Raw genomic sequence first — 23446 nt, 5'->3', positions numbered from 1 at the left:
ACATAACTTGCATGCAAGCGTCTCTGCATCTGTTAAGATTATAAATGACTCTTAACAGTCATCATAAGAAAACATCAAACTCAAGCTGTTCCTTAACATCAAGCATACACTACATCTGTACAAATGTTGCCGAGCAAGTAAATAGATATGGCCTTCCTCTTCCTACACAGAAACACACTCATAACTGAAGTATAGGTGAGCACTTTTGGTGATAAACAGTCTTCACTGTCATCCCAGTGAACATACACTGTTCCTGTAATAACTGAATTTAAAAACGAAAGCTATCCAGATTGTGGAATGACTATCACACTCAGCGTTGTTTCATTTTCTGTGCTCTTACCTGACTTTATCAACACTGAATCATGCCAGGCAGTGCAGGTTACTGCTTGCTTCTGTCAGGTTTGCATACTGCTGTACGAGAAGTTTTGTCACTTTTCACAAATACCCATATGCATTTCATTTCTCATATCTTGCTTCTGGCAGATTAATTTCTTGCTGCTTCTCCATAGGTGAGTTTTTTCATATTACATAATCTTATCCTTATTCCCAGTGCCCAACAGTTATTTTTCTAACCAATCTCTATCCCAGTCAACTGTTCTTTGATAACTGGGAACTCCTGCTTCACATCATGGCAACGAATCTAAAAAAAAGGCCTTAGAAAGCACTAGTGACCCTGAGCAAAATGTATGAATGTTTAAAAGCAGAAGTTGTGTTTAAGATAGACAGAAATATATAAAGTATTAGAAGAGGGGCTTGGTTTTAACCACAAGGATTTCCTTGCTGAGAACATGGATTCTGGAGATAATGAGCCCTGTCCTTTCCAGAACCTTGCAGGACCAGTTTTGCAGCTTGCAAATGTCCACACCCCCCCAGGAAACCATTCCAAAGATTTCCTCCTCCTCTATTAAGAACAGCTTGTCTACAAGAATGAAAATATTGGTACTGGAGAAAAAACAATAAAAATCAAAAAGCACACTTGGCTTAACGTTTCATAACTTACTTTTATTAATCTTCATAAGCAGGCACTAAACAGTATAAAAAAGATAAATAACCTATGGTTTGTACACATTCCCAAGTACTGTTAACCTCCCAGTCTCTCCCAGAGATCTGTTCAGTTCTAGATGGCAGGACAATATTGCACCCACTGATCTGGTTCCAACTCAGATGGGTGGGAAGAGTTAGCTGTGGTCACTGAGGCCTGCCTGGCTTTCCCAGCTGAAACCGATAGGAGAGGTACGATGGAGAAGGTGGGTATCCTGGCGACACATGAGGGAGATTATATACATAAGGAGAAGAGGGAACTACTAGAAAAGCAAAACGAGATTCACGGAGGGAAGGCATTCTTTGAATAGATGCTGGGTCTCTCCCAATATATCTAGAAGTCCAAATGATTTTTTAACCAAATTTATTTGTTCTTTAGCTGCCAGCTCTAAATAGACTAATTTCCAAGAATGTTCCACTTACGTAAAACTACATCTGAATGTCCTTGCCATTCACAAAGCAAAAGTTTTGTAGAGCAAGTAAATATTCCAGAATACCATTTTTTAAACAAAAATTTGGCAACTGAAGAAAACATTTTAATGCTCTCATCCAACTGTCTGCTTTTTATTTTTACCCTCCAGCTGCAGTTACAAATCTATCATACAAAAGATAAAGCCTTCATCTCATGTCAGCCTCTATAATGTCCTTGCATTCTGAAGTAAATTTTATACTTTGTAAGACGTAACTCTGAGTCCACAGAGCACTTTAATGTCTTATAATACCTTCTGCCTTATTTTAAATACAGTTATTCCAGTAATTGGACTGACAGGACTTAGCAGTATACCAACACAGAAGGGACAAAGCCTTCACTACTGATCCACTTGAAAAATGACTTTCTTCTTTTTTCCATTTAAAAGGTATTTAGTTATCTTCAAATCATCTGTCAGCCTATGAAAAAACAAACAAACAAAAACACAGAAAAAAACAAAACCCCAACCCCACAACCAAACATAAGTAAGAAGGTGATATAGAAATAGAAGACAGAAATTGAAAACATTACTCATGGGTAAAAATACTGCCACTGTTCTCCTATCTCATAATCAGAATGGAGAATAGATGAAACTGAGATAGAAAACACATTATGTGCCAACCCAAACCATTCTATGATTCTGTTCCCCTTGCAGCTTCACAGATCTTATTAAAATATTAAAAGGAATTAACAGAAACAGTGTACAGAGGGGAAGAGATGGCAGAGGATGTGACAGGAGACTTTCTCAAGGGTTATTTCAGAAGCCAGCTGAAGACCACCAAGGCTACACAAACGATAGGTGGGTAAAAGGGACGGGAGCATGAAAAATTAATCAAGCAGTGAGTAAAAAATTGTAGTCTTATGATTTAGTGGATTTCGTCAGGAACACCTGGGCTTTCCAGGAAGCCAGCTGATTGATGCATGAAGGCAGCAGCACTTCTAGGGAAGCTCTGAAGTTAACATGTTTGACAGATCCCAATGCTGCTAGAGGAACACTGAGGCCAGGACAGTGGAAAGGCTGACCAAGGCACTCATGCAGCCATGACTGCAGCTTCAGAAACGTGTTCCTAAACCCACTACAGAAAAGGTGTTCTGCAGGCTTGCAGAGTGGCTCTTGTTTGTCTTGGCCTTGAATGAAGGGCTTAACATGTTGATGCGTTGGAAGGTTCCAGATCTGAGACTCTATCCAGACAGCTGAAATAATATGTACATGACAAATCAGTATGGACTGCAACTGTCTGAGATGGACAATATGTGGGGAATACAGGTCATTGGTTCAGTATGAGATCATACCAAAAGTATTTCTGTGAAAGTCAGAGAGAAAAGGACACTGAAAACTCCAGTGACTTCTACAAGTAACTATGAGACATTTAAATTTAAGCTCAGTTACTAAAGCATGAAAGCATTTTGTTCCACCCTCAAAGCAAAATCTCATGTACAATAGCAGAGGCATTCTGGTTGTGGGGATCAATCTGTTTGGAACAGCAACAAAAACAATTCTATCGCAGTTGTTCCTTTCAGTTCTTGTCATTATTCAGGGCTTGTTCCAGTTTCAGAAATTAGGTTACTTCAGGGCTTTTCGTGTCAGCACTGCACACAAGGACAGCTACCATGTTACCACCTCCTACAATTCCTACCGACTTGATTTTATCTTAAACAATTGATGCTGTGATCAAATTCATCACCACTTGACTTTACCAGTTAGCAAAGAGTTAATAACCAAAAAAATAATACCTGGCAGAAAAAGGCTAGTAATCCCTTATAAAGCAAAGTGACACATCTGCCCACTTTTTCTCTGCTGCACACCGGACAAATTCGGTTTACAGAAACAACTGCCAAAATATTTCAAGAGCACTTTAGTTCACCACATCACAGATTCCTCTGTGTCTCTTCTCTATTTATGCTTCTGGCCCTGAAGCCATTTTTCTTGTCTTTATTTTTGAAAAATGGAGGGCAAAATGAAGTCCTACTTACTTAATAGCACTATAAAATCTTTGTCTTGCCTTCAGTAAAGTTCATTCATTGTGGAACGAATACATGTTCAACACGAGCGATGTTCTTCTGATTATGTGACACGAAACACAAGTAAACAAGGAAGAGGAGACACAGCAGTGCCGTGGCTGTGAGGAAGACGAGGAGCCCAGCAAACAAAGGAGGTTTCAGAGGTAATTGGATCAGCTTGCCTTCTGCTGGAATCATGTTCGTGAGGCTTAACATGTAACCGAGGGACCATGCTATGCTGCTATTACCAACCTGAAATAAAGACAGAAGAGTCCTATTCCCATGGAATTTTCAGTTAAAGGAAAGAGGTTCCAAAAGCTTGACTGCTCATATTGGCAACCACCCCTTAAATTAGCAAGGAGAAATCTTTAGTGGAATATACAAAGAAGATACAGAACAATTTTTAAAATACCCTTTTTTTTTTTTTTTTTGTAGTTCCAGAGGATGATACTAAAATTGGTCACTGGGCTAAAGAAGGTATTGGATGGGTATAAGAATGTGTGGTATATATACAGACAGCCAATTATGGGATTTTCTGTGCAAGAAACATTCTTTGAACAAACAAACAAAAAAATCAGCACTGCCGTGCCAATTCCTAAAATTAGCAACTCACCTTAGCCACATCCTAGGATATAATTTAGTTCAAGCAAACAAAAAACACCACAAAGAGTCCCACTAACACGGACAAAGAGGAAGCCAGGGTGAAGTCCCCAAAGCAGGAACCTTTTATTATCTTTTGTTCTGTGGTTGGTTTTGTGTCTGCAAATGAACCAATCCTAGGCACTTCCATTTAACCAATAAACATAAGTGAAAAACTACTTCATAACAGGTCAAACAACAGCAAAGGGAGTATGTTTTATTTGCCCCATGATCCTCCTGCTTTGCTGTCTTTCCCCACTTCTAGTTGGAGCAACAGAATTTACCAATTTACCACTGTCCTTTTCATTAAGTCACCATCCTGCCACTTGATAAGCACAGGATCAAGGGGCAAAGATAAAGTGTCCCTTGTCCTCCTCCCACATGCCCAGGCTCCCATAATGGTGACCTATTTATATAAAAGACATAAATACATATCACTGCCTCCTACAAATCAAACCACAATTTAAAAATAAAAACAACCCAGCCCTCCTAAAAAACTATGGTTATACAGAGTCAAAAAATAAGGGGGGATCAGGGAGCATTTAAAGAGAATTTGGTGGAACTCACTAAACAAGGGCTAGCTTGGAGAGCCACCTACAAGATATGTATTTGGTTTACACTAAACAGAGGTTGTTTTCCTTTTCAAAGGGCTTGCACCACCTTCCAAGCTGTCAGCTACTGATTGTATTTGGTCCTTTTTGCAGCTGTGTACATCCCAATATCTATTCTTTAACTGACAGAAAGAAATTGGAATACAACACATAAGCAAAGAGGTCAGATGGACCAAGGTGGTTTTTCATGGAGACAATACAATATACCTTTAAATATCAAGACAAATCCACCCACCCCACCGCCAGTCCAGATGAACATCTCAAAGTAAGATCTATGCTGTTTTCCTGGTAGAACAGCTAAACTTTGGAAGCTCCTCCAGGGCTGCTAATGGTTGTCCACCAGAGGTCAAAATAAGGCAAGAAAATCCTACTTGATTCCTTACTGCATGAGTAGTAGATATGACTGTTCAGAAACCATTGCTTAAGATTTCTCATTCACAGTTTGCCAGTATCTGCTGCCGTTAAGAACAGATCACAAAAGATCTACAACCTGTTCTTTTGTTGGTTTTGCATGCAAGTGCTGAAGCATTTCCAAACTATATGGACGTTAAGAGACACTCTGGGATAGGGTTTTAGAATAAAGCTGTGTGCAGTAGCAGAGAGGGAAGGAAATGCATCTGTCACACAAATATTGTAAGCTTCCTCTCTCTGTCAGTTGAAAGGCAATACCCCATCAAAATACATTCTTATTTCAGAGAACCAGATTACGGCAGAGATGGATGAGCCAGCTGCGGATGAAAACTGTCCCAGTTGCTTTAGCACTACTCACTGACTGCAAACCTGCTTTGCCAGTTCCCCCAAGGCTCTGTCAGCAGACAGAAAGGCAGAGTTCTCCTGTCCAGCTCAGCAGGGCTAGCTCAAACTGACCTTGACTGGTGGCGTGTTTTAGGTACAACACTGCCTAGAGATTTGTTGAAGTACAGCGAATTGGGGAAATGTTTAAAACTCAAATGTTTGCTTAAAGCTCTTCATAAGACTCTAGGTAGCATCTCCAAGTAATGCTGTGACCCCTGGAACCAGACTGCAACTGATGCTGAGGCTTGAAAAGTGGCTTTGTCTGATGCCAAACATTCGGGAGTCAATTAGAAAGGCTGTTTACGACCATTTTATTTTTGTAGGCTGCATCTTCTGTCTCCTTCTAAACTTCTTTGCATTAAAATAACAGTAAGAGAAAATGACTATTACTCACCTGCTTTTGAAAATGTATCTGTGGCCAAGTTTCTGCATTAAAGTTGTAAGCATGTACAAGCAAATAATAAATGAAATTTGCTGAGAAACAGTAGGATCTAGCATATATTTCTTCAAATTTAGGCAGCATAAACTGGAGCTGAAAGCAAAAGGTTTTTTTAAAAAAACATGTAGATTATGAAAAAAACAAATGCTTTTAGATTTTGTAGCTAGAGAATATTTAGATTCCAGTTAGAATTTAGTAGCATTTTTTAGAAACCCTGAGTAAAGGTATAGACAACTAGATATGGAGATTCAGAAAGACTCTAACGGTCACATAGCTGATGTAGCAAACAATGAAAATAAACATAAAACTGCACACTGAAGATTGAGGATGTTATGGTTTCTAAATTTTGCATGTCACCTCTAGAGCATGGTTAAAAGTATGAAATGAAAATTTGAAACGCAGTCCAAGTGATAAGCATGATAGAAATACTACGTGGTTTGAAGCACAATGAAAAAAACAAACAGACCATCTGAAAGGTTCTGAACACTTGTCCAGTCCACCTTATTTTTATAGCCCTCTTTTACAGATTTAAAAAGGAAAAGAAAAACCCCAACAACCCCAAACACCAAACAAAGAAATAACCCACTTACCTGTGTCCAGCTCTGTGAACAGAAAAACCACATACTTGAATTGAAGTCATCTAGGGAAAAGCGCCCAGATAAATTCAAAGCGTTAATTGTATAGTAGAATCCAGAGAAAGCCTATAGAAAGGGAGTAGTTGACAGGTTACTTTCAGAACTACAGAAATCAAAACCAAGCAAGCTCAAAAAGAAATGCTGTGTTTGCAAACCTACCACAAAATTCCCTTTGGCTTTTGGCTGATTTATTCCATTAAAAGGACAGTCTTCTCTGTCTCTGCAAGCAGTGGAGTTAAACAATAAAGAAACCATCTCCTGGCACAGAGCTGGGTCTCCTGTTCCTTGGAAATTCACAAGCTGGTTTGGGTAGTAATTTGCTGGTCTCAGAGACTGTGTACAAAGGCTGCCAGAGAAGTACTTCATCGTTAATGATGTATTATAATTTTGAGGGTAACATGGATTATCCACACTGGAACTGGCATTTGATTTCTGGGGGGAAGAAAAAAAAAAAACCACAAGAAACCCCAAACAATAATGACTACTAAAAAGCAAGAAAGACCTAATTTGACATTAACTAATCTTTTCAAACCACATATGCATGCATTTTTGTTCACTGTCATGACTAGTCAGTACAGTACTGATAATCACTGTAATTCACAGAAACTCCTTTCTCAAAAATTCATTGGCAAGATCAGCATAACACTTACAGGCCTTTTTGTCAAATGGTATAGAACTCTCACCAATTTTTAACAAATATGAAGATCTTTGCATGAAATTTAAGTGCATTTGTCCACAACAAAGCACAACACAGCTCTGACTGGGGCCTCCAAACGCCACCAAAGGAAAGAGAACACAAGCCTAAGAACTTGCTCAGACAATTACTGAATACCTGCAAGAGCAACACAGCAAAGGGTCTTAAACTGACCTGGAGCAGCAATGCTAAAAGCCTTTTCTCAGCTTCATCTCTCCCATAGCACTGGTAGCTGTGAGTGTAGACATTGTAGTTGTAACCATACAACCTCACTTGCAAGGTGCTATTGAAGTGCTCCTGAGAGTCCTCTGGGATAAATGAAATTTGAGTGGAAGCTCCTCCAAGATCCAGTGCACCCACAGTCTCTTTTCTGTAAGGATGGACCCACGTCCTCCAAAGATTTCTCTACATGTAAATTTAAAACCAAGACAAATTAGAAATATCATCTCCTGTCCTTTCAAGCTTTTCTACTCTTTACTTAACTTTTTGAGATTTCCTCCTGTCTTTGTCCTGTACCCTTTCAAAAAAATCGTAGCTCTCTGAGGAAAACATGCAGATATTTTTACATAAGAGGGATGTACTTTCACAGAGTGAAATGGTCTTGAAAGATGGAAAAAGGAATGCAGATATAGTTCAACTCAACAGGACAGCACAATGATCAAAGCACAGAACTAGCGAGATCAATGTCTAGCCAAGAATGTAGCGATCTGAAGTTCAGATACCTATGAGATCTTGAATAAATCTGGATGGAAATAGTATGCAGATTTGCTTGTTTCAAGGCAAGAAGAAATACTAAAGGAAAAGAATATTAGGAGATCACACAGAAGAAGAGTGAAAATAAAGTGCAAAACACAGACAAGTCAAATGAAAGCTCCATCAAAGTCAAAAGAACAAGGACCTCTAATCTGCATATTCCCTTCTCTGAAACTGCAGTGGCAATAAATCTGATCCATTCATCTGGCATTTTTCCCTGTTGCCCAAAACATTTCCCAAGTTCTGTATTTGAAAATCACAGTGCCAAATATAGGTTTAATGTAGTATTATTCAATGAACATGATGAGATGAATGTATACACAAGAAGGGAAAAGAAAGTTTATAGGCTAGCAAACATAATAAAATTCTACAGTGAAGAATTCCCAGAAACAGCCCCTAGCAGAACTTGACTCTTAGCTCATTGTCACAAGAATGGTGAAATTTTCTCTCTGCTACTACTGATATTCCACACGTAGCTCCTCAAACAGCTCTCTAGACTAAACTAGTTTCACAGCTTTTTGCAGTCCATTCAGTAGTCCTTTTGAATTTGCCGTAGGAATTTGCCATTTGGATTATTAAAATTCGTGTGGTAGAAGACTAACCCCACTCTGAAGCTCATGATGCCCTTTTTGCTGCGTGAAATGCACACAAGAAAAACACTTCCAGAATGTGTGATTCCAATACTGTTTTTTCTTAACTTTGCAAGTCAGCAACACATTCATCATGAGCTATCACTCAAAGCACCAACAAGTAATTCCTGCTTATTTAATGGCCATGATCTGATATAGGAGACATTCAACCAAGACAGCTTAAGAATAGTCAGCAGTTTGGTTGAAATTTCTTTCAGCCTAGCGAGGCAATCTGGAAGAAGTGCATTTAAAGCTAAGGGCAGCACACTCTTGCCAGGAATGCAGATGAGCCGTTGCTGATCAAATTGGTACATTTTTTACTCTGAATGAAATTATACTGAATATCTGCATATAAAAAGGGACCTTCCAACACATTTGACTACCTCCCAGCTATGAAGGCTGCTGCCTGACCCTATTCCACATTCAAGGACAGCTTAAGTATCTTTACATTGGTATCACTTGGTCTGTACAAGACAGTTGGTATCGCAGCCTACTGTTCCATAGCCTGCAGCTTTTCAGCAGTTTTGGAACGAACTGTGTATGAATGATTTCTAGCTCAGCTGAGGCATATTTGGCCACATCAACTTAACCACCTTCAGTGCTTCAAACACTCTTGTCTGCTTAAGACAAGTAAGCCAACACTTCCAAACAATTTGAAGACCTCCTAAGCTGTGCAGGTCCTTCACTAGTAGGGCTGCAAGAACAACAACCACCCAAGGAAGTCACAGAAAAGCAGAAGAGAACATCTTCAGCTGGCACCACCGAGAAGACAATCAACACCCGTCACACACTTCACATACCAATGCATTTAAGGGCAATCTAACTTTTTGCTTCTGAAAGGTAAGGCACCCAATGTCATTTAGGGAAGAGCTCTTTTTTGTGAGTATCGACAATTTTGCCTTTGCCATATCACATTCTTGTAACAACATAGTCTTTATGTTTGCTTTGTTCTATTACTGACACAAAAAGACCCTGTTAGAAATTTCAGTGCAAAACAGAAGTCACAACACTATGACGTTTTAACAGGCATGTCCTCTCAAACTTCTCATTTCTAAGAGAGAAAGAGTGAAAAGAAAAGCATGCAGTTTTTTCCACACACCTCTAAGAAATTGCCCATTAAATAGTTGGCCGTTATCCATCCATACACCCCTTCCTCTGGCCCAGTTATGATTTGCGCACCCCTAAATTCAAAAGGTTGTGCTCTGAAGTAGTTTTGAATGCTTGCAAGGACTTCATTGGCTGCCGATTCATTTTGCAACCTAAGCAATTCACAAAACACGAGACACTGAGCATCTGGAAAGGCAATTTCACGTTTACTGACTAGCAACTCAAGAAAACTCCTGTAATAACCTAATAAAAGAAACCTTAGACACTGTTTACCTAAAGGGGGAGTTTATGATAGGGAATAGCCATGTATCCAGCATCGTTTCAGTGAGCAACTCCCCCACTATGTACAAACTTCACTCATTATCATAAAAGTTCATGGGTGTTTTGTTTCTTATTTTTAGTTTCTTTATTTTTTGCGAACTGAGTGCTTTTATGACACCTGCTAGTTAAAACAGTCCTGGAACCTTTCTTCCCACTATGTTTCACCACAGAACAAATATAAAAAGCCAGTTTGTGGCAGGGCTAAAGCCATGGACAGACCCCAAGATCCACATCACATCCCCTCCACACTCAGAAAGCTCTGCAGTGTCTAGCTTCAATCTGCCTTTGCTGCCCATGGACGTGCACAAACATTATCTGTTTATATAACATTGTATTTCAAGACAGATGTGAAAGAGAAAATTGAACTCTTGCCTTCTCCAAAATAAAGTAGGCATTTCTTTTCAATACAGCATAACAGAGGAATTTTATGCAGAGCCGCTTTCCCTATCAAAAAAGTTAATTAAATTAAATTGGCTGGGTTCCATTTTCTTTTGGGATGGCCAATTTCCAGTGGGTAAAAATGCATCCAGTACATTTTTCACTTTCTGTTTTCACAAACTGCTATGCTAGTATGCATACAGAGGAGTTCAAGTTTCTGCCATACCTCAGCAGTCTCATGCCAGCTGTAGCCCCCAGATAAACAGAAGTGTTTTTATGCAGATGAGCTGGTATTCTCTCTTTGACTTTATTCAGACAGTCATCAAAAGGCTTGGCAAGAGCTCCAGGGCTACTCTCATAGCTGGATATACCAGGGCCTAAAAGAGAACAAGTAGATTGATTTCGTTCTGCTTTGCCAACTACAAATTAGCCCAATTAGCAAACAGGTGTTAAGAGAAGGAGATTTAACCCTTCCACCCTGGAATTGCAAACAGGGGGTAGGATGGCTGAAAACTAGGAGTGCTTATGGAATAAACAATGTAGTGACTGTCTCAGCTGTGTGAGACAGAAAAGACACTTGCAAACTGCCTGCCTGTATTTCTGTGTGTGTGTAGAGACAACCCTATAGTACCATGAATAAGATGTACAGTATACCCACATAACAACCCAATGACAGCAGTGCTGTACTCACCAGGAAAATAGGTTTACTTGTGGCAGATGCTGTAGAAAATAGCATGTCTAATGGATGTAAAATTTCTCTGATCTGCTGAAGTATAGAAAACCCCTCCTTCCACAACCTAAGACAAGGATTTTCTAATCTGGTTTGCCACAACTGTCATGGACACCATGGCACCTCTAAAACTCACTGCTCTCAACTGAAAATAAAATGAAAAAGCTTCTGTAAGGAACTGTTGATGAAATTTCAAGATGCATAGAAATGGCTCTTGAATTCACAGAGGTACAAATCTGCACTGGTGCATGAACTACTAAACAGCTTTCCAAATTTCCAGAGTTTTCAAAAATGAACACTGAACAGCTTTCCAGATTTCCAAAGCCTTCAAAAAGCAGGAATGAGAGTTACACCATACTGCATAAGGCATAACTATTTGAACAATTAGCATCAAAGTCTTTCCTGCCTTGCTCAATATTCCAAGAACCAGGAGGATCTCAACTTGTTCAGGCTCAGCTTGGGTGTGAATAAAAACATTCCTTACTAAAATTCCGTGGCTGAGAAAGTTGCACTGGGAGAAATCCAGGCATTCCCATAAAGCCCCTGCCTCACAGAGAACAACTCTATCTGAACTCTATCTACTTCTCCTGTAACAGCCATCTCTTGCACAACCTGATCCCAAGCTAAGCAAAAGGTGGCTCTTACTGAGTTAAAATGAGAAACCATTTATTTTTAGTTATATTGCATCGATAAAAACAGAGAAAAAAAATTTAAGACTTCACAGATTTCACACTCCACAACCCCTTTTTTGACCCTATGAACTTAAACATTATCATTCAACTATTAGACATTCACAGCCCTGATTCTGGAGTAAGACTTTCTAAAAGTCTTAAGTCTGGCACAAACAGGCGTCAAGCTGGAAGAAATGCTGTTATCAGAGGAAAACAGAGCAGCAAGTGCTGTTTTACATCCTCAGCAGCTGCTGTGGCCTCACACTCCCTTGGTAGCAGAAACCATCCTCCAGTGTTCAGACAGAGCAGGTCATAAGGCAGTGACCATTTTGTTCTGGACTGCTTTGCCCATGCTTAGAGCCTTTCTAGGCCAGATTAACTGCACTGTATAGAAAGGGTTTTGATTTGGGGCTGGTTCCTGCACACAGGGGCAGAGGTACCTCATACAGGCAGGAATGAAATCACCAAACCACCACAGAACTTATAGACTAGTTGGTCATTTGACCTTCGAAGTTCAGTAGGTACAAAAAAGTCTGCATCTCAGTATGCCCAGAACCATTCTCCAATTTAAGTATTCAAGGCTATGGTTAGAAGGTAAAGAAACACTGGTAAAGAAACACTGACAGATGTGTTCACCACTGTTGCCCACAGATTAGCTGGGGACCTCTCCCATGAACCCTCTGCCTCTTCCAGTGCAGAGTTATCCTAGACTAAAAGAGTAAACCCTGGTGAATTTGTACACTGGAAGATGAGGAGCACTTTGGTTGACCGTGGTTAAGGCCATGGACCTAAACAGTTCACAGCGATTTGGACTCCTCCATTTTGCAATTTTTTGTATTCCCCTGAGGCAGAACAAAATCTAAACCAATTAAAACAAATTAACAAAGCACTCCTGTGTCATTTTTCATGAAAAAGAAAAATGCAGTTTGTCTGCTCATTTTTCTCACAACAGAATTCGTAAATGCAACATTTCTAATGAGACAAGACATGAGCTAGCAGAATGTACCCCTCACCATTCCAGCAGGCTGTAAGGACACATCATCAGAGACACGACAATGCATTACTTCTGTTCCTGTTACACTTGCCTTCCTTTCCTTGCTCAAAAACCACTAAGAATGTCCAGACATATATTTAATCCTGAAGATGGAAATGTTGGTGCTGTTAAGAAACCGTTGCCTTCTACTCCTAGTTACTCATGGGCATCTGTGGCTACATCCCCAACATCTATTTCCAGACACAAAGAGGAATGCAAGATTTTGTGAGATCACGACTGAGACAGAAAGAAAAAATTCTCTTGGAATACCACAGTTACTATCAGAGATCAAAAAAACTGCACTGAAATGCCTAAGATGCCCCACCTTCTCCTCTAACCCAACTTGCAAACCCAAATCAGTACACTAAACAAAGTCAGTGCTAAAGCCAGCGTCTTAGGAGGATAATCTAAAGCTCATTTAACTGAAAGTAGCATAATTTTCTAAGTTTGGCTTCCTGCAGAAATCCCTTATGGATTAGCTACTATTTAATAAGGGATTTCCTTCCCTTACCTGGCCATCTGTCTTCACAAAATGTGTGGAATTTTTGTATCTCTGAAAGCTTACTCAAATGTCACTGAAGTTGACTAAGAGTTTCCAAAGCTGCTATGAAGGAACCCACAAAAAGCCATTAGAACTAATACTTCACCATACTGGAGTGTGAGCAAAAGTCAGCCTAGCCTGTCTGCAAGGAATCAGTTCAAAACCTCAGATAAAAGACAAGGCAGGGAGCCAGTGGTGCCTGTGGGACACCTTCTAGCAGTGCACAGCTACAGGTCTTCCTGAGCCAAGGGCCAGACCTGCATAATTGGTACAAGTCTCCTGTCACAAACTGTTCTGCCAATTTACCTATTTTACTTGATAACTTGATTAGACACTTCCCAGTTCTGTAATATGGAGAAACTTAATTAACGGCTAACATCTAACAAGGCTTAGATTCCCCGTTCTTCTCAAATGCTTTTTATTCCAAGCTATTTTAAAATATATTTTTTACTCTTATTTTGAAGAAACACAAGGACTAAACATTTATAGGTCCTGATTCTCTGCAGGTTGAATTCTGTCTGCACTGCTCGTACACTGCAAGGAAGTAAATCAAGTTTAGCTATAATTTCCTCTCTCTGTTACAATGATTAGAGCATCCTGCTCTATCAGTAGGAAAAGAACTAATGCTGACAGAGATAGACATAGCCTTAACAGTTCTCACTCCCCAGCACTGAAAAGGGAACACAGGGGAAAAAGAAAAAAAAAAAAAAAAAAAAAAAAAAAAAAAAAACAGTAAAAGTGAGGCTAGAAAAAAATGAGGAACTACCACTTGAGCTCACCTTTCACATTACACTTGAAGGTTTGGGTTACAACTCCTGTGTCATTTTCTTTTTCTGCTGGCCATTCATAGACATAGACTGTGGTTCGAGAGGAACCAGCATCAAGGACTATTCCATACTGGGGAGAAAAAAAATAATACATTAGATGAAGAAACAAACAGTGACAGCTTAAATGCCCATATGCAGATGTACTTCACTGCACCACCAAACACTTTGGTAAATGCATGCACAGTGTATTATTTACAAGAGAGATTAATTCTAGTGTTAGGCGCTTAGGCATGAATCCAACAGCCAAGCACAGAATGAATCTGGCTGCAAACCAAAGAACATACTACGCATCTTCATTAATTAATTCAGCAGGGTTGGAGAATGCTCATCTCCTTTCAGCATCAGGTTCAAAATCCACACTGAGACACAGATATCTTACACTGTGCTAGGACCTGATTTTGCAGCAAGTTCATTTCCTGTTATCCCAGTCTGGAACACTGAAGGGTTTGATACCTAAGCACAGTCTTTAGATTCAAGGACGCACAAGGGATCTATAAAGCTACAAGCAAAGAGGTAAAGTACACAACAGTCGACAGTAAGAATGATGTAACAAGCCTGGGTTTTTTCTAATTGCTCCATAAACCTCTCCCTTTGAGTGGTTTAGGCAGTCCACCTTAGAGATTGCCTCGGAGAACAAGCTGTGCTGGAGTATGAGTCAACAAACAGTAGAGAATCAATATTAGCTCATGATTATTTATGAAATAAACGAGAAAGAGTTAAATTACTTGCCCCAGGTCTGTTGGAGTCTTTGTGGAATTAAAGCACAGGTTTCCCCATCCTGTCCCACTGCTCACCTGACAAGTCTCTCCCCCTTTCCCATATTTTATGACAGCAGAAAACTGTAGCAGCTGGGAAGGCAATCTCATGAAGGGAAGAAAACTGAAATTTTGCTTAATCTCTTTATGATCCTTGATAGTACATTAAGCTGCCCCTCTCTTCCAAAGTCATCTAATTGGTAGGAGTCACACAGTGCAGTTTTCTCTGACAACCTTTTTTCTTTCAAAACAGACAGATGCCCAGGAGCCTGACAATACAGAAAAGTAAGAGCAGCTGTCTGGCTGGAAAGCGGTAAGAGCCCCTGTAGTAGGCTGATAAATTTCATCCCACTGCCTCCCCCAGGAGCCTCAGTCTGACCAAGAAAGATCACTGCTTTAGGTGGCAAGCCATTCAGCTTCCACACCTGATTAGTTCCCAGCTTCTACTGTAATCCTACAAACTCCAGGCCCCCAAACAATACCAGCAATACCAGTCCAGTCTGTTTCATAGAGGACTGTAAGGTAATGAAAATTTCATTTATATTTATGCAGACGATATTTACCTTGATCCACTGGAAGATGAAAGGCTCAACAGATACTATCAAACCACTGCATGATCAGGTTCTGTTTCAGTAACTACTTTAGCAAAAGAAAATTTGAGTGTATTCCCCCTCCTCGGAAGAGAGATGAGCACTCTGGAGGTACATAATACAGTAATGGTCAATCTGCTCAAGGGCTGTTAATTAAATCTAGTCTCTGTCAGCTCAAACTGAAAACCATAAGCTTTTAACTTTGCTACTTTTAGGGCTAACTATCATGCCCAAGTAGAGCTGGGAGATAATGGAATGGAATAGATTCATCAGACAAAACAGGGAAACAATTTTAACCCAGAGAAGTTTCAGTATTCTGTTTTCTAGCCCAGAAGAAGAAAAAAGGAGAAAGGGGAGGGGGAAAAGTGACCTTAAGGAAAAGGCAGTAGGGCACTCCTGCTCGCAGAGCTACCAGTGTGAGTGACAACTACCTACACTGTTTCTGAGGCAGTTTCACGCTATTCACTCAACCACTCTGGTTGTGGCCCAAACATACAAGGGATATTCATATGAATGGCTTTGCGTAGTAATCCCAATAGAGAAGCAGCAACAAGGGTTAATCACCTTCTCAGTCTGAACACTATACCCACAGAAGGATGTAGAGATGCACAAAGCCTTACAGCAGGCACAGTTATGATGGCTCACCTGCCTTCCAATCCCCTTGAAAACTGCCAAGAGAAGCTAACAAGCTAAACCAATTACAGGAAAGATGGAGGCCACAAAAGTGGATTTATACTAGAAGAGCACTTCAATTCAGCTACGTATGCTTTAACAATTTTTAATCAAGTATAACATCCGCAAACAAGGCAAAACTCTTCCTAAAAGCCAAAAGAGACCTGAAAAATTTAGGTGTAGAAATTTAGGTGTAAAGTGCCTGGAAAGGCAATTTAAAGAAAAATATGATAATAAAGGTGTGGGGTTTTTTTTTCATCAGGACTCACAAAACATCAGTAGACAATTTTTTTACCAGTACAAAGGCTCATTACACTCAGAGCTAGCTTTATTTACAATTCCAGTCTTCTCCACAAACTGTGTCACTAAGGATGCCTGTTCTCTCTTCATCACTTCTCTGACTTCATGGTGTGTGTCAGTGAGTCATGAGTTCTTTCAGTGCCCCAGCCTCATGCGCCTGGTTCAGGCCCTTCCTTCACAAATCACTGGCTCAGTCTTCAGATAACCCAACCACCAAGGAACTAAAATAATTAAATTTTGCAACAACACTTTAAAACATCAGTGGCCATAGCAGATAATTCATCTCGTGGCACAATGGACTCCCTCAACATACATCCTGGGAAACAGCTTGTATGCCACAGATAACACAGAGTAGTAACAGAAGAACAAGGCCATTTAAAAAGAGTAAGCCTGTCTACATTGTGTTGTTGCCATATTTAATTTTAATCAGCCATTAACTTCAGGAGACTGCCATTTTCTGGCTCCATCATATCAACCAGGTACTGGAGGGTTTCACACATGCACAGGTCCTCCCTCTGCTCCTGAAGAATTATTTCTTGAGAGTGTTAATCATCCACTGAGGACTACTCAGCGTCTCAAGAATCAAACACAGGGTCCTCCATATCCCCTGCATTAGCAGGCTTAGAGCCCAAAACCAAGTTCAAAGCCAAGGCACACCTGGTAGAGGAACCACTAGTCTTCCTCTAGAGCCAGCCATAAAGCTGTTGTGATACAGTAAGCAGACCTCCACTGCTAAAACAGCTCCAGCTAGTCAAGGTGGTTCCAATGTTTCCTCAAAGAGTAACGTAAGCAGTTTTATCATTCTGGATGTGAAACTGAATTAATGACAAACACGAGAGATGTGTAGGCTGTCTTCTAGATTGTGGCTTCAGCCTTGTCCTGGCTTCAGCTGGGATGCACGTCAGTCCAGTCTCGCCTTGCACAAAAACTGGTGGGATGTAGGGCTGCTGCAAGCAGCAGTTTGGGGTACAACAGAACGTATACTTGAGGCACTGTGTTCCCATGCAAGATCCCAGCACACAGTCCCTGCCACATCACACAAACACATAAAACGGGTATTAGAATACAGTTTTATCCCACTGTCTGACTCATACACCACCAGATGATTCAGACAAAGCCAAAGGTGTTCATAATCCCATGAAGTGTAATGAGGCATTACCCTATTGCTATCAGTATGTGAACTACCCAGTTAAATACACAAGCAGATGGAAAGGTAGAAAAGACTTCAAAGAAGAATCTGGCAAGAGGATCGTGGGAAAAAAACAGAACTCAGAATGCCAGACTGCACAGCTTCTCTGTAAGGGTAATTTCTACAGTTTTGTCCTCAGTTGTATACATCTCTCATTGAAGAATCTGCACACGGGTTCCAACAGCAAGGAAAGCCTGAACTTCTGAGTATTTTAGTTTGTCTTTCTCAGCTTGATCTGCCCCCCTTCATGAAACTACTTTGCTTCTTTTAATATCCAGCAGGTTCCAACATGTGGCAGATCACGAAGCGCACACTTAAAACCCTTAAAACCCTTAAAAACTTAAAATGCTTTTGGTACACAGGAGCAGTTTGCAAAGACGTCAGCATAAACTTCACAACTGTGCATGGGGGAAAAATTTAAACTCTGGGTATTTCCCACTTCAAAATTATTTTAAATTACTTTAAAATTACTTCCAAACTCTGGCAAAGATAAAAAAAAGGCATGAGATGTTTTCCTCATTTGGCCTTTCAGTCTTGGAGAAGACATTGTGTGACAGGCATCACAGAGAGGGAATCAAGGAATGATTTTCCTCCTTTGCCACTGACCCTTGACCAATTCTCCTTTTCTCTCAGATTCAGTTTTCCCATGACAAAGATGTGTTTAAACATTAATTTATGGCAGTGAGCTCATTTGAATCATGCCATAAAAATTAGTTTAGAAAGGCACATTAAATTAAATATCAGTTCAAAACATTGTTCTCCTTCCTGAGGTATTCTAAGACTTACCTTAAGCCCTGGGGAGAGGATCTGTTGCTGATTTATCTGAATCACTGCAATACTAATGACAAGAACTATGCTTAGAAAAAGGAACACTTGGGCAACAACACTTGGGGTTCTGGTGAGCATCCTGTAACAACAAAAAGGGAAAAAACACTTAAGAAATGTGAAAAGATTCAGCGATTTTGTCTTAAAGCCTGAAACCCTGAATCAGCTGAAACTCATAAAATCTCCTTTCATCAACCAGATTATACTATATGAAAATTCTGTCTTCTCCTCAAGAACTGCCTCGTATTTTGCAACCACTACCTCTTATTGTCTAGAAGAGCTGTGTCTGTATTGTCATGTTAACGATGCCAGATTTCACGTTCAGTCTGCTCATTTTCCACAGTGCCTACATGTAGATGCATGCTCACTATCTCCCATGCCTCAGGAAATGCAAGCAGTGGGTGGGCAGGCTGGGGCTAGTGCACACTCAAAGATCCCATGTGATTCTACAACACAGACACAACCACAGCCATGTAGACACAACGATGGAGGCTGCTGAGTGCAGCTAGATGTTTTTGCCAGAGATGCAAGATCAGTGTCTTTAAGAGATACAAGCTGCTTCAGCAAAAAAAAAAAAAAAAAGAGGTTTTAAGAACATTAAAGTAGGCATCTGTCTACTAACTCATGAAAAATGTGTGCATATTAATGTGGAACCTATTTTTATCACTCTGCACTGCATATAAAATACAGTTTAACGCAAATATTTTGTGATGCAAAGTTACTAAATCCAAGTAAATCTAACACAGTCATGTTGGACAAACCCAAAGGTGACATGAAACACGCATACTAATGATAAAGCTATTTATATGTTTGTATCCTCTAGAAAAGTTTCCTAGGATTCAAATGTGGTTTAGGTTTCCTATCATTTCTGTTCATCCTTTAATTTCCTATGTCCCTGAGCAGACAGCTCTTAACCCCAAGAGGCCATTCAGAACCTCTGAATACTGGCAATCCACATACCAAAAATCCTTACACTTCACAGCTGTCGGGGAGGAAAAGAGGCAGCTGGTGGGAGATGGCAAGCTTAGAAGTGTCAGAGGAACACAAAGAGAACTTTCCTGCCTTTCTCATTTCAGAAACCACTTGTTTTGGCACAGAAATATCAACTTAGCCTGGCATGATCAACCCTGACTCCCAACTCCTAATTCTTCCATACTGACAGTAGAATATACCAGTGACTGCTCAGCAATTTCAGGAATCGTCAGTGCCAACCTGTCCTGAGCGCAGGAGCTTAAAGGGGGTCTACAGTCCACGGCCAGAGCACACTGGGTGAGCCCCAGTGTACCTGCAACACGTGGTCTTCTCCTTAGCTCCAACCAGGGCCACAGGGAGAAGGCAGGACAAATTCTTTCACACAGTTTCCATTTTCTAAACCCCATGGGTTTTTCAGCCTGTGTACCCATGGTCCAACATCTACGTTCACATTCAAAAAAGAATGAAATTTGTTTTGTTCAGGGACTGGCTTCACACTGAGCTTTGTCCAATTCTACTGCTTTTCTTCCTTGTCTTGCTATTTCTGTTGTGAAAACTATTTCAGGTTGGCTTTTGGAAACTCTTCGTTTCAGTCTGACACAACTCACTTCCAAACCATCATTTTTACACCCGGTAACTCCCTTTTCTAAATCCCTACGGGCTCCTTGTTAACTGCCTATCTACCCCTCCAGTTCTTTCTTGGCTTGGTAATAGCTTTATTATCGTAATCATTGGTCAGTTTTAAGAGAAAATTATCAGCCACACTGGCGATCCATTTAATTCTGTTCATTGTTTTACTATCCTGGTGCATTCAAACATCATGTTCACGATGCATAAATGGTAGAATATTTCTTTTACTATTAGAAAATATGTGAACACCTACAACTGTAACCTGCAGATGATGTCAAGGCATACTAATTGGAAGTATTTATACAGATCAATTCATTTTTGAAGAGAGACAGAAGATTTTAACTGCATTTAACTATGTTTATGAATAACCATCTGGATAAAATACTTTAGGGGGAGAAAAAGTCTTTCTCTTTAGTTTTCAATTGTACAAGGATATATCCATAATTGTAAAGTGACTGAAAGAGAATTATGCTTGCCACCTAATGTATACCAGTCACTCCTGGATCAAAGCACTGATGTTCAGTGCTGGAAAAAAATAAGTTATCATCAAAGGAAAAACACTCAGGGCAAATGACTCTTTGAAAAACTAAAGCATTACTAAAAAGCAAAGCAGTAATAACTATTAGACCATTAAAACTAAAGTCATGACTGATTAAATATTTTCTGCTGCATCTGTAATCCTGGTTTGTTGAATTTCTCATGTGCTTCCCTGGTACTGGGATTTGTCTTCATCGTAGATGATTTCTCTTTTCAAAAATGACAGGAAGCACATAAGGTAAGGGCAGATCCCTTAAGACATTCCTCATCCAATCTTGTCCCATCGGCAGTAGAGACTATTTCATCAGAGATAATCTGTAAATCATGAATCTGTGTATCAAAAGGACACCTCACAGTCCATGCCCGTGTGAAGTCATCAAACAGCTGACACCTTTGCTATCTTGCCACATAACTGGGTCAGAAGCACAGGGCTGTGTTTGCTTTTAGCTACACTCATCTAAGACTCACTTATGTACCAGGCAATGCACTTCTACTTGCCCATTCAAGAAATTCTGTAGAGATACCAGAGAGAAGATTTCATTCACTCCATGTTTTAAACAGAGTTGCAAGGTAAGAAACTCGTGCTATCACTGCGCACTTGTTGGCAAAAAGCCAATTAAAAGACACTGATGGAGTATCAAGAAGCAGTTGCATTCCAGTATTAAAACAACATCATCCTGAAGCAAGAAACAGCATAAATACATATTTTCCATACCCATTTAAGTACACTGGGCCACACAGGAGCACAGTGGAAGGATCACTTTCTACACCTCACCTGCAAGCAAAAGGAATTCCCGCCTGGAAACAAAAATGGATTCAACTTCTTCATGCCACCAACATTTTAACTAAGTTAAACGCACACTTGTAAAAATGACTGTGCATATTATATGCTGAAATTCCCTTTCCCAAGTTACTTGAAGCATTAAGTCCATCTGCTTTAGGTACTGACCTGTTTGTTTGTAGGGTGGGTATGCAAGCACTCTATTTCTTCACACTATAACCTGAGGGATACAAACACGTTATCATTTCAGAGGAAGTCGATGGGTAAATGTTTTAAGTGCTGGCAAAAAACAAACAAAAACAAAAACAAACACCAACAAAATACCCCAACAACCAAACAAAACCAAAACACCACAGCATTTTAAACCCCACGATGAAAACTTTTGAGGAGGTTTCACACGCCTCCCTTCAGAGGAGAAATTAAGTAAATATAAGTACATGGACCCAAAATTGCGAGTGGAGCTTTCCTTCAGGTCACTGCAGTCCCGAGTGGGGAAACCTTCTTCACACGACGATTATGATTTGCGAGAACACCCCGTTATCCCCCCCGAAAACGGCGCAGAGACAGAGCGACGCCCCTGCCTCGAGAGCTGGGGTGGCAGGCGCCCAGCCCCTCACCTCAGCCCGGTCCCCGATCCGGGGATCCCCCGGCCCCCCCGCCGCATCCCAACCTACCTCTGTAAGCCGCGGCTTCCCCGCTCTGTCCCGGGATGAGGAGTGACGGGAGCGGGGCGGTGGCGGCTGCGAGCGCCTCTCTCCCCGGGGGCTGGATGGGGAGGCGGGCTGTGGGGAGTCACTGGGTGGCTGCCCGCCCTCTGACCCTGTATTTCCAAATAGATTAAGAACAAACAAACAAAAAACAAGTGCAGGTTAAAAAAAAAAAAAATAAATAAAATCCGGCTGAACTGACTGAAGCGGAGGGAGGAGATCTGCGGCGGGCGGACGCACCCGAGGCGTCCCCGCACCGGGAGATGCGGGGGGGAGCGGGAGCGCGGCTCTGCCCGCGGGGATGCGCCGGGGCAGCGGGGCTGGCAGGGGGCCCGGGGTGCCCTACTTCCCTGCCAGCCCGGCTCACGCAGGGCCCTGCTCCCCTCCCTTCCCCTCCATCGGCTGCTCCCCGCTTTCCGGAAACGCCGACTGGGATTTGCCGGCAGCTGGTGCGGCGGGGTGTTGCTGGCCGTCCCTAAATCACATTCCTCAGTTCCCTCCCAAAGCGAGGACAGAAAGGGGTTTATCTAGAGGTGACACTGGGGGGTCAAAGAATCCCTGCCTCTTCTAAAATGAGCAGGTGCTTTCTCAGGAGGGCTTTTCTCAGGCCCCAGAAATTAGTAGCCTTCCACTCTCAGGGCAACCTTTCAATTGAAGTTCGAGCATACTGGCACTACATATTTTGTAGTTTTGCTGGAGTTCTGGCCAAACCTAGGTTGTTCCGTGGAACTAGCTCATGCCCAGAAACACACATAAAAGCAGCGTCATAGATCCTGCCTTGTCCAACCTGTGTGATCAGCTGCAGCCAAGGATCATCCTGCAGCCTGCAGGATGAGTTTGCCAGGGACATGAGCTCTGGAATCGTAGTGAGATACTTCAACTGCTTTGCCACCATTTGCTCATTGTTCTAGAATTCACATTCACATAAAGGAAAAACGCTTTGATTCCTTTTCTCATAATGATCTGGATGAATCTCGATAAACGGTATCTTTGGGTTTTGAATAAAGAAAAGAGAACAAGAAACCATCTGCAGCTTTGTGAACCATCTGTAAGCATCCTTTCATAATCTACTCATTTTGGGGGTGGAGGAAATTTCCTCTTTTTGATGACAACGCATTATTAAAAGCTGGTTTAATGATGATCTTGGGGAATCAGCTCAGCTATTTCTAGCATG

At 41.0% G+C, this 23446-nt stretch overlaps 1 protein-coding gene across 4 annotated transcripts; it reads right to left on the bottom strand.

The window, feature by feature from the left end:
* Positions 1 to 1238: 1238 nt before the first annotated feature.
* On the bottom strand, positions 1239 to 22412 carry ENTPD3 (ectonucleoside triphosphate diphosphohydrolase 3). 4 transcript variants are annotated; one of them, XM_027897410.1, is made up of 12 exons: positions 22240 to 22412; positions 21734 to 21785; positions 19014 to 19091; positions 18607 to 18727; positions 14267 to 14384; positions 10739 to 10889; positions 9806 to 9965; positions 7499 to 7729; positions 6790 to 7062; positions 6586 to 6696; positions 5951 to 6088; positions 1239 to 3763 (listed from the first exon to the last, which is right to left on the bottom strand). In XM_027897410.1, exons 4-12 carry the CDS (start codon positions 18724 to 18726, stop codon positions 3530 to 3532), a joined length of 1536 nt encoding a protein of 511 aa, XP_027753211.1. In that variant the 5' UTR covers position 18727; positions 19014 to 19091; positions 21734 to 21785; positions 22240 to 22412; the 3' UTR covers positions 1239 to 3529. The 4 variants fall into 4 exon arrangements, with proteins under 4 accessions (XP_027753211.1, XP_027753196.1, XP_027753203.1 ...); XM_027897395.1 differs by lacking the exon at positions 19014 to 19091; XM_027897402.1 differs by lacking the exons at positions 19014 to 19091; positions 22240 to 22412 and having other exon boundaries at positions 21734 to 21848.
* Between the last annotated feature and the right edge of the window lie 1034 nt (positions 22413 to 23446).

This window comes from Empidonax traillii, unplaced genomic scaffold, assembly GCF_003031625.1.
Source record: "Empidonax traillii isolate 1590-97213 ecotype Southwest subspecies unplaced genomic scaffold, ASM303162v1 scaffold19:size3308961, whole genome shotgun sequence".
Lineage (NCBI taxonomy): Eukaryota > Metazoa > Chordata > Aves > Passeriformes > Tyrannidae > Empidonax > Empidonax traillii.
The sequence above is the reverse complement of the archived record's forward strand: the minus strand, read 5'-3'. Positions and strand labels throughout refer to the sequence as shown.

Excerpts from the sequence above, each read along its gene's own strand:
- ENTPD3 (XM_027897410.1), bottom strand. The coding sequence starts at position 18,726 with ATGCTCACCAGAACCCCAAGTGTTGTTGCCCAAGTGTTCCTTTTTCTA. Across the intron at positions 14,385-18,606 it reads TCCTCTCCCCAGGGCTTAAG|TATGGAATAGTCCTTGATGC; the intron begins GTAAGTCTTAGA and ends TTTTCTCCCCAG. Across the intron at positions 7,063-7,498 it reads TTTTAGCATTGCTGCTCCAG|AAATCAAATGCCAGTTCCAG; the intron begins GTCAGTTTAAGA and ends TCTTCCCCCCAG.